Source organism: Oncorhynchus nerka, linkage group LG1, assembly GCF_034236695.1.
Source record: "Oncorhynchus nerka isolate Pitt River linkage group LG1, Oner_Uvic_2.0, whole genome shotgun sequence".
NCBI lineage: Eukaryota > Metazoa > Chordata > Actinopteri > Salmoniformes > Salmonidae > Oncorhynchus > Oncorhynchus nerka.
The window spans coordinates 32,559,922-32,577,231 of record NC_088396.1 but is presented as its reverse complement, the minus strand read 5'-3'; the positions used below and the strand labels follow the sequence as shown (position 1 = coordinate 32,577,231).

Below are 17,310 nucleotides of genomic sequence, written 5' to 3'. Positions count from 1 at the left end.
GCATCGCTACACAGCTATTTTCAGGTCTCTCCAGAGATGTTCGATCGGGTTCAAGTCTGGCCTCTGGCTGGGCCACTCAAGGACAGGAAGTTTGTCCCGAAGCCACTCATGCGTTGTCTTGGCTGGGATGGTGCCAGGTTTCCTCCAGACGTGACGCTTGGCATTCAGGCCAAAGAGTTCAATCTTGGTTTCATCAGACCAGAGAATGTTGTTTCTTATGGTCTGAGAGTCCTTTAGGTGCCTATTGGCAAACTCCAAGCGGGCTGTCACATGCATTTTATTGAGTGGCTTCCGTCTGGCCACTCTACCATAGAGGCCTGATTGGTGGAGTTCTGCAGAGATGGTTGTCCTTCTGGAAGGTTCTCCCATCACCACAGAGGAACTCTGGAGCTCTGTCAGAGTGACCATCGGGTTCTTGGTCAACCTCCCTGACCAAGGGCCTTCTCCCCCGATTGCTCGGGAGGCCAGCTCTAGAAAGTCTTGGTGGTTCCAAACTTCTTCCACTGAAGAATGATGGAGGCCAATGTGTTTTTGGGGACCTTCAATGCTGCATAATTGTTTTGGTACCCTTCCTACAATCCTGTCTCGGAGCTCTACGGACAATTCCTTCGACCTCCTGGCTTGGTTTTTGCTCTGACATGCACTGTCAACTGTGGGACTTTATATAGACAGGTGTGTGCTTTCCAAATGATGTCCAATAAATGTAATTTACCACAGGTGAACGCCAATTAAGTTGTAGAAATATCAAGGAGGATCAATGGAAACAGAATGCACGTGAGCTCAATTTCAAGTCTCAGACAGTGGTGGAAAAATAATCCAATTGTCATAAAAGTGAAGATACCTTAATAGAAAATGACAAGTGAAAGTCATCCAGTAAAAGTATTTGGTTTAAAATATACATACAGTGGGGCAAAAAAGTATTTAGTCAGCCACCAATTGTACAAGTTCTTCCACTTAAAAAGATGAGAAAGGTCTGTAATTTTCATCATAGGTACACTTAAACTATGACAGACAAAATGAGAAGAAAAAAAATCCAGAAAATCATTGTAGGATTTTTTTATGAATTTATTTGCAAATTATGGTGGAAAATAAGTATTTGGTGACCTACAAACAAGCAAGATTTCTGGATCTCACAGACCTGTAACTTCTTCTTTAAGAGGCTCCTCTGTCCTCCACTCGTTACCTGTATTAATGGCACCTGTTTGAACTTGTTATCAGTATAAAATACACCTGTCCACAACCTCAAACAGTCACACTCCAAACTCCACTATGGCCAAGACCAAAGAGCTGTCAAAGGACACCAGAAACAAAATTGTAGACCTGCACCAGGCTGGGAAGACTGAATCTGCAATAGGTAAGCAGCTTGGTTTGAAGAAATCAACTGTGGGAGCAATTATTAGGAAATGGAAGACATACAAGACCACTGATAATCTCCCTCGATCTGGGGCTCCACGCAAGATCTCACCCCGTGGGGTCAAAATGATCACAAGAACGGTGAGCAAAAATCCCAGAACCACACGGGGGGACCTAGTGAATGACCTGCAGAGAGCTGGTACCAAAGCCTACCATCAGTAACACACTACGCCGCCAGGGACTCTAATCCTGCAGTGCCAGACGAGTCCCCCTGTACATGTCCAGGCCCGTCTGAAGTTTGCTAGAGAGCATTTGGATGATCCAGAAGAGGATTGGGAGAATGTCATATGGTCAGATGAAACCAAAATATAACTTTTTGGTAAAAACTCAACTCGTCGTGTTTGGAGGACAAAGAATGCTGAGTTGCATCCAAAGAACACCATACCTACTGTGAAGCATGAGGGTGGAAACATCATGCTTTGGGGCTGTTTTTCTGCAAAGGGACCAGGACGACTTATCCGTGTGAAGGAAAGAATGAATGGGGCCATGCATCGTGAAATTTTGAGTGAAAACCTCCTTCCATCAGCAAGGGCATTGAAGATGAAACGTGGCTGGGTCTTTCAGCATGACAATGATCCCAAACACACCGCCCGGGCAATGACGGAGTGGCTTCGTAAGAAGCATTTCAAGGCCCTGGAGTGGCCTAGCCAGTCTCCAGATCTCAACCCCATAGAAAATCTTAGGAGGGAGTTAAAAGTCTGTGTTGCCCAGCAACAGCCCCAAAACATCACTGCTCTAGAGAAGATCTGCATGGAGGAATGGGCCAAAATACCAGCAACAGTGTGTGAAAATCTTGTGAAGACTTACAGAAAACGTTTGACCTCTTTGTTGGCAATGACAAAGTATTGAGATAACCTTTTGTTATTGACCAAATACTTATTTTCCACCATCATTTGCAAATAACTTCTTTAAAATTCCTACAATGTGATTTCTGGAGTTTTTTTTCTCTCATTTTGTCTGTCATAGTTGAAGTGTAGCTATGATTAAAATTACAGGCCTCTCTCATATTTTTAAGTGGGAGAACTTGCACAATTGGTGGCTGACTAAATACTTTTTTGCCCCACTGTACACCACTCGGGGGGTTTAGGCTGTATCACAACCGGCCGTGATTGGGAGTCCCATAGCGCACAATTGGCTCAGCGTCGTCCAGGTTAGGGTTTGGCCAGGGTAGGCCGTCCTTGCAAATAAGAATTTGTGCTTAACTGACTTGCCTAGTTAAATAAAGGTTAAATAAATAATAATAAAAACTCCATGTAATCCCCTGTATGACCAGCATCTATGTGTAGTCTGTCAGAGTAAAATGTGGCATTAAGGAACACACTGGCCACACTAAAATAGCTGTATTACTGGTTTAAGATTTATTGTGGTGTTGGTCATATCTTTACAGAAGTTATATACAAATTAGTACGAGTGATAAAAATAAAAAAGTACATTTGGAGGAAGAAACATTCCCTTAAAACAATTGTGAAAAAAAGATAGCGTGTATGTTTTACTTTGCTGTATAAGAATGAACGCATTCTTGATTAGAATTCTTTAGATAATTGTCTTGGTTTTGACTTATTCTTAAAGCTAGATGAAAGAAAAACATGTATCCACACTGTTATCTTATGTTTTACAGTTAAGAAATCATATTTGCAGTATATTAATAGTTACAGCAGACAATTAAAATATAAAACCTAGAAAACTCCTTGGAATAGTCCCTTCTAAAACCAGGTTCAGTGGTACAAAAGTATCAATTTGCCATGCCTTTGAACATTTTCATTTCTGTACTAAAAAATACAATTAGATTCTGTTTCATTAAGTCTATACCATACATGTTCTGCATCAATTCAACCCTTAATCACAGTTTTGGATTATTCAAGTAATCTAAACATTTGACAAGCTAGCAGTCCCGCCCTCCAAAAGATCCTCCCTAAAATAGAACCCTACGGTCTTTTGTTGAAGAATTGCGTCCGTGCATAATAGTAAAAATATACACGCAACTGTTACCCTTTTTTTTACATGTTTTAAGCAGAGACGAATTGCCCCATTTCACATTACAATTCTCACGCACACAAAACTACCTGAAGTAAAATAACAAATGGAAACATTTAAAACAGAAAAAACTACAATTACAAATCTCCATCTGTGCTCGCAGTAAAATGAAGCAAGGTTGTATAGAGACGATGCACCACTTTTCCCACGGCTACAACGACATCACTAGGGCTCACAGATCAAGGTCTCCACCACAAACTTGTTCTCAAAGTGACGGATCTTGTGGCAGTTGAGAGCTTCGCGCTTCTGCATACCTGTAATGTGGGGGATAAAAACCCTTATGAGCTGCCACAATATGGTGGATGGTTGTTCATACAGGCTCATACAAGACTTGGGAAAACATCATTTTGGAAAGGTATGAATCAGATATGTCGCAATGCCCATGTGGTAGTTTTGTAAGACGTGTGCGCTTGTGCGAATGCATGCACATCTGTGTGAGAGGTGTGTTAGGTATGTGAGGTCTAACTGTGTGCTTAGAGACCAGTCAGTCAATATCTCATGCAAAAGATGGCTGAATGTAGAAGCCATTTTCTTTTGGGCATGTTAGCATAATTCTTCACTTGTCCAAACAACTATGTAGCGCGTGTGTGTGTGATCTGTGATGTATATGCATGCGTGTTGTATATGTGCGTGTGTGTATTTATACGAGTCTGTGTGTACTGACCCAGAATCCTGTCTCTGCGCTCCAGCTTGTAGGTGTCTTTGCCCTGGCAGAGGTTGTTAATGAAGTATCCCAGTTGTTCCACATCCTCCAGGCGCTCAGTCACCACCATCTCCTCATGGACCAGGTAGGACTGGGGCAGGTAGGTACCAGCCTGGGGGAGGGGGGAGAAAGAGGGGTACAACATTGAATAACATATCCTACCAGTATGAGCTAAAGCTACTGGGTGGTTAATTTCAAAACATTTATTAAAACCACCGAAACGGTCTTATTTCATTTTTAAAAAATAGTATAGTGGGTAAAAAAATCCAAAGTTTTACAATCATTATTGTAACATATTCATAAAGCAGTTCCTGTTACCTTGATGTTGACCAACAGCTCCAGGAAGTCCTTGGGAGGCATGACGATGGAGGTGTTGAGGGGGATGACGTAGCATTTGTTCAGGAACAGGTCCAGGTAGGCAGTCAGTCTCTGTGGAAGGGTGCCAACAGAACAAACTCAGTCAGGAAAAACCTCATGGAACTCCACTGAATACAGAAAATCCATGATCTGTGGATGGTTATCGCCACAGAAACATCGCAGGGGTTAGCAATAAACAGCAGGGTTGAAGTCGATTAAATTTCCTTACCCTTTGGAAGTCGTGGACGATGTCAGCGGGGTCACTGTCGTCGAACTCAGGCACGGGTACGTTGATGAGAGCAACCTCCTGGTCCTCCAGTACGCGGATGTTCTCCTGGATCATCTTGAATCTGGAGGGCATGTCCACCTCCACATCCTCCTCCTCCAGGATCATCATGTCTTCTTCACGGTACTTCACCCCACACACAAAGACCTGGCCCTTCTGGTAGACGGGAGAACACACAGCACTTGGTGGAAAACATTTATATTTATACATTTTACTGCATGGAGCTCTACCCTTCCAGCATCATGTCTCTTGTCAATTACACATTTGAACTTTAATGTTGTATTCAAAAACAATAAGTTCTTAAAAGTATCAATTAGATTAGAATCAAGCCAGCTACAGTGTATTCAGTAAGCCATAGATCTCCACTGGGGTCTGAGTAATCCAGTCTCACCTCCAGGATGTAGTACCTGTACAGGTAGGCCCCTCCCACCACCACACCAGACAGCATGAGGGCCAGGCCCAGGCACATGCACCAGCACCAGGCCTTGGACTGCTGACGCAAAGGTAGAGCCACCTCTGGATCCTGGAGAAACAGAAAAGAGGAAGGATTTGAGAAAGACATTGTTTTGAAATTTGACAAAGAATTCATTTTAATTCTTCATTGTCAAGTGCACAGTTCACCAGATGTTCCCAAGTCATTCAATCCTCATCTTTCTCTTTACTCCTCACCTCATTCACTTGAAACACTTCTCACCATCTCTACACTCTCCTTTCCCGGCTCTTTCTCTCCAATCACCATGCATTTCTCTAACTTTCTGTAACTGACAGTTAGACTTACAGGTTATGTCGTTGTCTTTTGTTTGAATTGTTTATGTGTCCGCTGTGCGGGGGAAATGATAATACAAGCGGAACTACGTAGCTAATACTGTTGTAACGGGGATCCTTATTGTAGCAACACACTTTTGGAGGGAAGGCAATCCTGCGCTGCGTTAGCTAAGTTTTCATGTCATCGGGTGTAGTTCATAAAGGTTGAAGAGTATATGTTAGGATGAAGTGTGAATTCATGCCAGGAATAATAAGTGTGAAGTTTGATTTCCTCCCTTCTGTAATAAGCAGCCAATGAGGTATTTGTTCCTTTATTCATGTGTTTAATCTGAACCCGTTATAACGCCGGTTAAACTGTTATGCATGTAAGCACTTCAGAGTTATACCAAGCTAATAAGTCACTCGTAAGATAAGGTGTGCTTAACTGTATTTTTCATTTACAGTATAGTTCTCACGGAAGGTGATAATTCTGACTAAAACTACAGAATAAAGCCGCCAGTTAAAATCAAGGAACGGTTGTGCTCGTGGTTACTGAAGGGAGCTACACTTTCCTTGTCCCTCTCACCCCCACTTGCTTCCAGGCAGCGTAGGAGGGATGGGCACAGGCAGCCAAACTAGTTATGAGAGTTTTGGCAACACTCCGGTTTCAAAACAACAAAAAGAGGTAGGGCTCAACGTTGATTAAGGGAGCAGCACATTGGGAGAGGGGGGGCCTGAGTCCAAACAAAGGCTGTGTTTGAGTAAGGGATGAAGAGGGCTCCAGAGTCCACCCGAGGCACAGAACAGGGTGAGTCATCATTATGCAAATCAGAGAAACAAATAAGCACCATGAGAGAGGAGAAAGAGAGAGCAGAAGGAGAACATAGAAAGAAAAGAGGGTGAGGAGTAGACCATTTATCTTCCTAATAGCTTGACGTCATATGATTAGTCAATTTGTAATATCACAGCCTGCTTGATCCTTGGACCTTGGTGTAATAAAGCTGGTCTTATGATCCTTTTGAATTAATAAATTCAGTCTCAAGTTCATTCCTTTGATTGTTATTAGGGAATTTGAGACGGGTCAAATATCTACAGGGCTCTACATTGTAGTGTTGTCATGATACCAGAATTGTGACTTCGATACCAATACCAGGTTAAGTATCACGATACTCAATACCAAAACAATACTACTACAAAAAAAGGTCACAGAATGGCACTTAATCCAGACAGAAACTCAGCTACTGCGCTGTTCAATAGTTGGGAATCAAATCACATGTATTTATATAGCCCTTCGTACATCAGCTGATATCTCAAAGTGCTGTACAGAAACCCAGCCTAAAACCCCAAACAGCAAGCAATGCAGGTGTTGAAGCACGTTGGCTAGGAAAAACTATTTTGGCTAGCACGTTGGCTAGTAATCTTTTGAGTTCAATATCACAACATTATACATTTTTTACATCAACATTTTCCAGACATCCATGTATGCATTGATGAAAAAAAAACAACACAATCAATTTGATATTTATTTTTACCAATCTACAGAACGGTAATCATTTATTCAAATGGTAAATCTATATTGACAAACCGGGTAAATAAAGAACTAGCCTAGGACTATTTACAATACAGTTCAATAGGAATGTGTGCTTACAGGGAGTTATTGATCATGTCTTTGGCTGATTTTACAGGGCTACAGATGTGAATCAGTTTCCATTTGGGACTTATTTTATTGTACTGATCAACAACATTTGCATAGAAGTAGCTAATTTGATCAAAGCAATTTTTTTTGTTTTGTTTAATCATAATACAAAATGATCAACAACTTCCATCAAACATGTTTAACAAAACAAAAACAGGTATAAACAAGAAAATACTAAAGACATACAACAAAAACACACCCACGTCCCTTTTTCAGGACACTGTCTTTCAAAGATAATTCGTAAAAATCCAAATAACTTTCCCATGCTTGTTCAATGAACCATAAACAATTAATGAACATGCACCTGTGGAACAGTCGTTAACCTCTTCAGTCGACCCTCTACTTTTTTGAACATTTTGTTAAAAATCGCGCAACATTTCAGCGCCCTGCTACTCATGCCAGGAATATAGTACGTTCATATGGTTAGAATGTGTGGATAGGAAACCCTCGGACGTTTTTAAAACTGGTTAAATCACCACTGTGGCTATTACATAACGTGCGTTACATCGGAAAGCGCAGGAAAACCTGATCACAGAAAATGGAAATAAATATCCTTGCGCCACTTCCAGCAATTGTTAACAGTGAGCCGAATTAGATAAGACCGAGCATTCAACTCCCACAGCATCCCCATGTTGTCTAGAGTCTTGTGAATTGAATCATCTTTGATTCTTGGTTGAACCGAAAGAGGGGCACCACTTACCTCCGGTCTCCGCCCAGATCATTCCGGAAGAGCTCTCTCCTGAAATTTTTTCCAAGACGACAGCTAATGATATTTACGTCGCCTACGGATGATTTTTATCGCTTATTAACGTTTACTAATACCTAAAGTAGCATTACAAACGTATTTCGAAGTGTTTTGTGAAAGTTTATCGTCTACTTTTTGAATTTTAAAAAATGACGTTACGTTGTGAAATCGCTGTTTTTTTCGTTTATCACACAGTCTACATATAACGATATCTTGGCTTTATATGGGCCCGATTTAATCGAAATAAAGACCCAATAGTGTTTATGGGACATCTAGGAGTGCCAACAAAGAAGATGGTGAAAGGTAATGACTGTTTTCTATTTTATTGTGCGGTTTGTGTAACGCCGAAATGCTAATTATTTTGTTTACGTCCCCTGCTGTGCTTTTCTGTTGTAGTGTATTGGTGCATGCTATCAGATAATAGCTTCTCATGCTGTCGCCGAAAAGCATTTTAAAAATCTGACTTGTTGCCTGGATTCACAACGAGTGTAGCTTTAATTTGATACCCTGCATGTGTATTTTAATGAACTTTTGAGTTTTAACTAATACTATTAGCATTTAGCGTAGCGCATTTGCATTTCCAGAGCTCTAGTTGGGACGCAAGCGTCCCAAGTAGAGGCAAGAGGTTAAGACACTAACAGCTTACAGACGGTAGGCAATTAAGGTCACAGTTATGAAAACTTAGGACACTAAAAGGAGGACTTTTTACTGACTAAAAAACACCAAAAGAAAGATGCCCAGGGTCCCTGCTCATCTGCGTGAATGTGCCTTAGGCATGCTGCAAGGAGGCATGAGAACTGCAGATGTGGCCAGGGCAATACATTTCAATGTCCGTATTGTGAAACGCCTAAGACAGAGCTACAGGGAGAAAGTACGGACAGCTGATCGTCCTCGCAGTGGCAGACCACGTGTAACACCTGCACGGGATAAGCACACAGGATGGCAACAACAACTGCCCGAGTTACACCAGGAACGCACAATCCTGCCATCAGTGCTCAGACTGTCCGCAATAGGCTGCGAGAGACTGGACTGAGGGCTTGTAGGCCTGTTGTAAGGCAGGTCCTTCACCAGTCATCACCGGCAACAACGTCGCCTATGGGCACAAACCCACCGTTGCTGGACCAGACAGGACTGGCAAAAGGTACTCTTCACTGCCGAGTCGCGGTTTTGTCTCACCAGCGGTGAGGGTCAGATTTGCATTTATCGTTGAAGGAATGAGCGTTACACCGAGGCCTGTACTCTGGAGCAGGATCGATGTGGAGGGTCCTTCATGGTCTGGGGCGGTGTGTCACAGCATCATCGGACTGAACTTGTTGTCATTGCAGGCAATCTCAACACTGTGCGTTACAGGGAAGACATCCTCCACCCTCATGTGGTACCCTTCCTGCAGGCTCATCCTGGCATGACTCTCCAACATGACAATGCCACCAGCCATGCTGTTTGTTCTGTGCGTTATTTCCTGCAAGATAGGAATGTCAGTGTTCTGCCCTGGCCAGCGAAGAGCCCGGATCTCAATCCCATTGAGCACATCTGGGACCTGTTGGATCGGAGGGTGAGGGCTAGGGCCATTCCCCCCAGAAATGTCCGGGAACTTGCTGGTGCCTTGTTGGAAGAGTGGGTAGAATCTCACAGCAAGAACTGGCAAATCTGGTGCAGTCCATGAGGAAGAGATGCTCTGCAGTACTTAATGCAGCTGGTGGCCATACCCCCCCTTTATTCAGAGACATATTATTCAATTTCTGTTAATCACATGTCTGTGGAACTTTGTTCAGTTTATGTCTCAGTTGTTGAGTCTTATGTTCATACAAATATTTACACGTTAAGTTTGCTGAAAATAAACACAGTTGACAGTGAGAGAGGACGTTTCTTTTTTTGCTGAATTCACACCAAAAAGTTGGGGTCACTTAGAAATGTCCTTGTTTTTCAAAGAAAAAAATAACGTCAAATTGATCAGAAATACAGTGTACATTTACATTTAAGTCATTTAGCAGACGCTCTTATCCAGAGCGACTTACAAATTGGTGCATTCACCTTATGACATCCAGTGGAACAGTAGTGCATCTAAATCTTTTAAGGGGGAGGGGGGGTGAGAGGGATTACTTTATCCTATCCTAGGTATTCCTTAAAGAGGTGGGGTTTCAGGTGTCTCCGGAAGGTGGTGATTGACTCCGCTGTCCTGGCGTCGTGAGGGAGTTTGTTCCACCATTGGGGGGCCAGAGCAGCGAACAGTTTTGACTGGGCTGAGCGGGAACTGTACTTCCTCAGTGGTAGGGTAAACATGGTTAATTTTGTTAATGACAATGTAGCTGGAAACGGCAGATTTTTAAAGGAATATCTACATAGGCCCATTATCAGCAACCATCCCTCCTGTGTTACAATGGCACGTTGTGCTGATTTAAAGAAGCAATAAAAAAAACTCTAGAACTTCCTCTTGTTGAAATGGACGTCAGGGTGTTACTGAAGAAGGTTGTTGAGTATCTGGAGCAACAGCATGTGTGGGTTCGATTACAGGCTCAAAATGGCCAGAAACAAAGGACTTTCTTATGAAACTGAGAAATGAAGGCTATTCCATGCAAGAAATTGCCAAGAAACTGAATATCTCATACAACACTGCGTACTACTCCATTCACAGAAGAGCGCAAACTGGCTCTAACCAGAATAGAACGAGTGTGAGGCCCCGGTGCACAACTGAGCAAGAGGACAAGTACATTAGTGTTTAGTTTGAGAAACAGACGCCTCACAAGTTCTCAACTGGCAGCTTCATTAAATAGTACCCGCAAAACACCAGTCTCAACGTCAACAGTGAAGAGGCAACTCCGGGATGCTAGCCTTCTAGACAGAGTTGCAAAGAAAAAGCAATATCTCAGACTGGCCAATGAAAAGAAAAGATTAAGATGGGCAAAAGAACACAGACACTGGACTGAGGAACTCTGCTAAGGCGGCCGGCGTCCCGGAGTTGCCTCTTCACTGTTGACGTTGATAATGTCTTAACAAGATTATTAAATTCAATCAAAAATAATAGTAATTTTGGTATAGAACTCTGGAATTTTTGTTTGTGTATAAATTATTTGGTAAAAAGAATCATTGCAAAAATAACATATCCTTCATGTCAAAAACATTGGTAGTGTTCAAAAAAGGGAAATAAGTATTCTGAGAGGTTTTCCCAAAAATCTAGTGAGTCAGATCACCTTTTTTCACAGAAAAATGCAGATATTATCAATAGTCACAAATTTGGACAACAAATAATTACAGAATCTTTAGAATCTTAAAGTGCACTTCCTTAAATTGGTTTGGTATACAATATTCGTAAGGCATCAACCAAGCTTTTTTGCAGGCAATGTCAGGAATAAGCATGTTCCAGAAAGATTTTCCTCTAGGCGTAAGTTGGATCCGTGAATGGAACATTTTTCTTATGTATTTATTACAACAAGATTTCTCAAGTAAGCCCATTCCTTCCAAACAGAGTTCTGGATAAGCTTTGTGATCATCACCAAAGCTAAGATGAGTTTTCATTAGTGTAGTTAGACCACTGGGAATGGATTTGATCACAGGAATAAACTCTCCGAAAGGTATTGGAAACTCATCAATGTTATAAATTGTTCATATGCACGAATATTACCCGTTGTCAAAAACATCAAGAACAAAGTCAATATTCCTCTCATGTCAGCTAGAACAAGTACTTATTCCTTACAGTTAAGTCTGAAATATTCCACAATATTGTGTAGGAAACATACTTCCCAGGACATTAAAGCTTGTTGGTGAAACCTAGTCAATTTAGCAGGTAATCAGTCAGGAATATAATTACATTTCAGTAAAAATTGAAGACCTCCCAACTAAAACACCAAATTGATTCTGTATTGACCAAAGATATTTTCAACCAATTGATCTTGAAAGTGATATTCATGTCAACAAAATCAACACTTCCAGACCTCCAGCTCTTATTTGAGAGGACTGACTTTTTTAGTTTCTGACTAGATTTTGTTGACCTCGTTACAGATAGAGGAATTTACAAATAAAGATAATGAGGGGTACACAAAGCGAGACAGTCCCTCTGCCTTGGGCAGAATCACTCTCCCAAGTATAGAAAGATCCCTTTGTAGCCACTTATTAAATATATTCTTGTTTCTTCATTTTAGGAAAGAAATTCATATGTTGTCCGACTAAGTGTTTTTTTTTTGACAAATGTATTCCTAAATATTTAACACAGTCCTTTGCTTATTTGATCAAAGTGTGCGCCGTCTCTAACCAGTAATGATGTCATTCACGAGGCAAGTGGGGAGGGGTCCAGCTTTTGACAAAACGTCAGATTTGACTTTTTGTAGCAGGTTAGAACTTACACAGCAGGTCAGAATAATTAGGTTAAGGGTCAGAATTTTTTAATGAAAAAATATATATATATATAATTTTTAAACGTTTTATGTTAATTTTACAAAAGCTGGATCCCTTCCGGCCATGACCGGGCCACCCGGAGTCAGTTCGCTGAGACAATAGGTCTCTTTCATGTCTGTCCAAAAGATTAAGTAAATTAATAAAGTTTGTGGCAATCAGTATATTTCGCATTATGGTATCAAACAAAGTACCAAGTTTGAATTGATGATAGCCTAAGCTGTAAGCTAGCAACCAACGTTAGCCTACCAGTAACTTTTTGCCTTGTAAAAAGTGTTCTAGCATGTATGGACATTGTTCATTACTGTTCGCAAAACAGTTTCAAAATGTCATGTCGCATTATTCAAGTGTGTTAACGTCGGTGCAGCATGAGTGGGAAGCTAACATGATTACATTTACATTTAAGTCATTTAGCATGATGCAGCCCAGACTCCCAGTGCAGACTAAGTGGAGCAGGCAGAGGGCTTTCGTGCTATAAGGCGGACATCGGCTACACTTAGTTAATCTGTGAGACACATTTGACAGAAACAGCAAAAAAAAAAATGTTTTTTAAAAACTTGTACGGAACCGTTTTCATGTTCTAGTATTGAAAAAGTACTGAAGTTTCAGCATACCGTGCAACACTACTGTAGTCTGACCATTTCTCCCTCATATGTGCCTAAATATTTTGCTGTTAGACCTGAAATTGTTATTTTAGGAGCACCAGTTCGTTCGCTTTGAATTTTTTTTTAGGATTCTAGCTTTAAATACCAAAAATATTTTCACATGTGCTCCTTGTAAAAAAGGTCAGCGTAGAGCCCTTATCTAAAAAGGGAGGACTGGCACCCACCTAAAGGCACTGCTGGCTATAAAGAACAGCAGAGTGCTCGGATCCACAGCCATAAACGTTGAGCTGATTGAGGTTGACAGAGGGAGTGAGTCAGGTGGACACACAAAGGTGTTTATCAACCAGCGAACATGGGAATACACAGACTTAATGGACTCTGACCAGCAATAAGGTCTCCCTTCTTTAAACATGCCAAGGCATGTTCCCTCCACCAACTGCATATCACCTTGTGAAGGGGTTTTCTAGGCATTGGGTTGACCCCTGGTCTAGCTGACCAGGGTAATGGCATTGGCAGACAATCATTATCCACCAAAGTATTAACCTTCTTCAGTAACACCCCAACGTCCATTTCAACAAGAGGAAGTTCTAGAGTTGGCCTCCGAAGAAACAAGTTTGCTGACTGAGAACATTGCTGAGCTCATCATTACAGTTGTTGTAAAAGATATGACATGAGTCATGTTTCTAGGTCAAAAGGAGCTCATTGAAAGAAAGAGCCGTTTTTCACAACCAAACTTCAGCTGAAAAGCTACAGTGAAACGAGAAGAATCAAGCAACTAGCCACTTCCCAAGAATTAAGTCAGCCTGACCTCAATCAATTTAATAACGTCAACAACTCTGGGAGCAGCATAGTGGTGTTTCTAGGAAGATCAAAAGCTGGCACTGGAGAAAGAGATTAACATTCATCCCATTATTCACTTTGTTTTAGTCTCCTTTGCTGCAAGTGATGTAGCCTACAAGAGATAGCAATAAGGGAATATTTCCTTGGGCTTTCTGGGTGCGTTTACACCTAATCTCTTGCCCATGAGATAAATGCCAGAGCGGTTTTGCCTTTTATGAGTGAATGCAGGGAGTTCCCAGGGATAGGCTTCGATTTACAGTAAGAGGAAATGGGGTAATACGCTGAACAGACATATAAACTCAACATTAAATATTTCACTGAGTTACAGTTCATAAGGAATATCAGTCAACTGAAATAAATTCATTAGGGCCTAATCTATGGATTTTACATGACTGGAAATACAGATATCTGTTGGTCATATATTATTTTTTAAAGGCAAGTAGGGGAGTGGATAAGAAAACCAGCAAGTATCCATTTGCCTCATGCAGTGTGATATCTCCTTCACAGAGTTGATCAGGCTGTTGATTGTAGCCTGTGGAATGTTGTCCCACTCTTCTTCAATAGCTGTGTGAAGTGGTTGGAATGGATATTGAGGAAAACTGGAACAAACTGTTGTACAAGTCAGTCCTGAGCATCCCAAACATGCTCAATTGGTGACTGGGACATTTTCAGCTTCCAAGAATTGTGTACAGATCATTGCGACATGGGACCATTAATTACCATGCTGAAACGAGGCGATGGCGGCAGATGAATGGCACGACAATGGGCCTCAGTATCTCTTCACGGTAGAATGTGTTTGTTGTCCGTAGCGGATGCCTGCCCATACCATAACTCCACCAACGTTGTGAACAGAGTGCCCCATGACATCAACAAACCGCTCGCCCAGACGACATCATACACATCTGCCCGGTAGTTGCAACCATGATTAATTTGTCAAGAATCCACTTCTCCAGCGTGCCAGTGGCCAACAAAGGTTAGCGTTTGTCAACTGAAGTCGGTTACGACCCCGAACATACTATCTGGTCAAGACCCTGGTGAGGACAATGAGCAGGTAGATGAGCTTCTCTTAGACGGTTAAACAGTTTGTGCAGAAATTCTTCCATTGTGCAAACTAGAGGTCAACCGATTAATTGGAATGGCTGATTAATTAGGGCCGATTTCAAGTTTTCATAACAATCGGAAATCGCTATTTTGGGGCGCCGATTTGTCGATATATATATATTTTGTTATTATACCTTTATTTAACTAGGCAAGTCAGTTAAGAACACATTCTTATTTTCAATGACGGCCTAGGAACGGTGGGTTAACTGCCTTGTTCAGGGGCAGAACGACAGATTTTCACCTTGTCAGCTCGGGGGATCCTATCCTTGCAACCTTACAGTTAACTAGTCCAACGCAATATCGACCTGCCTCTCTCGTTGCACTCCACAAGGAGACTGCCTGTTACGCGAATGCAGTAAGCCAAGGTAAGTTGCTAGCTAGCATTAAACTTATCTTATAAAAAACAATCAATCATAATCACTAGTTAACTACACATGGTTGATGATATTACTAGATATTATCTAGCGTGTCCTGCGTTGCATATAATCTGACTGAGCATACAAGTATCTGACTGAGCGGTGGTAGGCAGAAGCAGGCTCGTAAACATTCATTCAAACAGCACTTTCGTGCATTTTGCCAGCAGCTCTTCGTTGTGTGTCAAGCATTGCGCTGTTTATGTGTAATACCTAGGATAGGATAAAGTAATCCTTCTCCCCCCCCCCTTAAAAGACCTAGATGCACTATTGTAAAGTGGCTGTTCCACTGGATGTCATAAGGTGAAAGCACCAATTTGTAAGTCGCTCTGGATAAGAGCGTCTGCTAAATGACTTAAATGTAAAATGTAAATGTTTATGACTTCAAACCTATCAACTCCCGAGATGAGGCTGGTGTAACCGAAGTGAAATGGCTAGCTAGTTAGCACACGCTAACTAGAGGGACGGAAGCTATACTGTTACACTGGCAATACTAAGTGCCTATAAGAACATCCAATAGTCAAAAAGTTAATGAAATACAAATGGTATAGAGGGAAATAGTCCTATAATTCCTACAATAACCACAACCTAAAACTTCTTACCTGGGAATATTGAAGACTCATGTTAAAAGGAACCACCAGCTTTCATATGTTCTCATGTTCTGAGCAAGGAACTAAAACGTTACCTTTCTTACTTGGCACATATTGCACTTTTACTTTCTTCTCCAACACTTTGTTTTTGCATTATTTACACCAAATTGAACAAGTTTCATTATTTATTTGAGGCTAAATTGATTTTATTGATGTATTATATTAAGTTAAAATAAGTGTTCATTCAGTATTGTTGTTATTGTCATTATTACAAATAAATAAATAAAAAACGATCGATTAATCGTATCAGCTTTTTTGGACCTCCAATAAATCGGTATCAGCATGGAAAATCATAATCGGTCGACCTCTAGTGCAAACCCACAGTTTCAGCGGGTGGCTCGTCTCAGACCAAGCCAGATGTGGGAGTCCTGGGCTGGCGTGGTTACACGTGGTCTGCGGTTGGGAGGCTGGTTGGACGTACTGCTAAACGTCTCTAAAACAACATTGGAGGTGGCTTATGGTAGAGACATTAACATTCAATTCTCTGTTAACAGCTCTGGTGGACATTCCTGCAGTCAGCATGCCAATTGCACGCTCCCTCAAAACTTGACATCTGTGGCATTGGGTTGTGTGACAAAACTGTTCATTATAGAGTGTTCTTTGATTGTCCCCACCTGTGTAATGATCACGCCGTTTAATCAGCTTCTTAATATGCCACACCAGTCAGGTGGATGGATTATATTGGCAAAGTAGAAATGCTCACTAACAGGGATGTAAACAAATTTGTGCACAAAACGAGAGAAATATGATTTGTGTGTATATGGAACATTCCTGGGATATTTTATTTCTTCCAATGACAACAACTGATTCAAATGATGTGGTGGGGCCTACATCTCACACCATCGCACCAAAACACACTCAGAGTGATCACATCTCTAGCTGGGGTAGATCACTGCTTACTTCCTGTACTTCTTGGAGATGATTTTGTACCAGTCTGGTAGGGTAACTATGTGCCCAAAACCATGAACGTGACCCAACATGCCAACCGATGGGTTTCAAAATTTCTGAAACACCCCAGTGTCTTTGGTGTGGATACACTCGGTTTGGAGTAAGATGCTTTACCAAAGTTTACTCTCATACCATAACCCACATACTTCCCCTCTGGTTTTTTCTCTCATTGAACTCTGACCACAAGGCTGCTGCGCTCAAATTAACTTGAGTTTTGTTTTCCCGGCCGGCTACAATTCACTTCCTCGTCTGTGTTCGTCTGTTCTGATGATGTTTATTTCCCCATTTCCGTGAGAGAAGGGTTAGAACATACACACATCCAGAGGCTTGAAGCTGGTACGGGATATCCAAGTAGATATTCATCTGGGGGACAGAAAAAAATACCTAAT

General features: G+C 41.5%; 1 protein-coding gene across 1 annotated transcript in view; it reads right to left on the bottom strand.

Moving 5' to 3' along the window:
- Positions 1–2,748: 2,748 nt before the first annotated feature.
- The window catches only part of LOC115129338 (integral membrane protein 2B-like), a 30,728-nt gene continuing 16,166 nt past the window's right edge, over positions 2,749–17,310 (bottom strand). The window contains exons 2-6 of the mRNA XM_029659580.2: positions 5,185–5,316; positions 4,737–4,949; positions 4,469–4,579; positions 4,112–4,262; positions 2,749–3,701 (exon numbers count right to left, since the gene is read on the bottom strand). Coding sequence (XP_029515440.1) covers positions 3,613–3,701; positions 4,112–4,262; positions 4,469–4,579; positions 4,737–4,949; positions 5,185–5,316 — 696 coding nt within the window. The 3' untranslated portion in view covers positions 2,749–3,612. The remainder of the gene's footprint in view (positions 3,702–4,111; positions 4,263–4,468; positions 4,580–4,736; positions 4,950–5,184; positions 5,317–17,310) is intronic.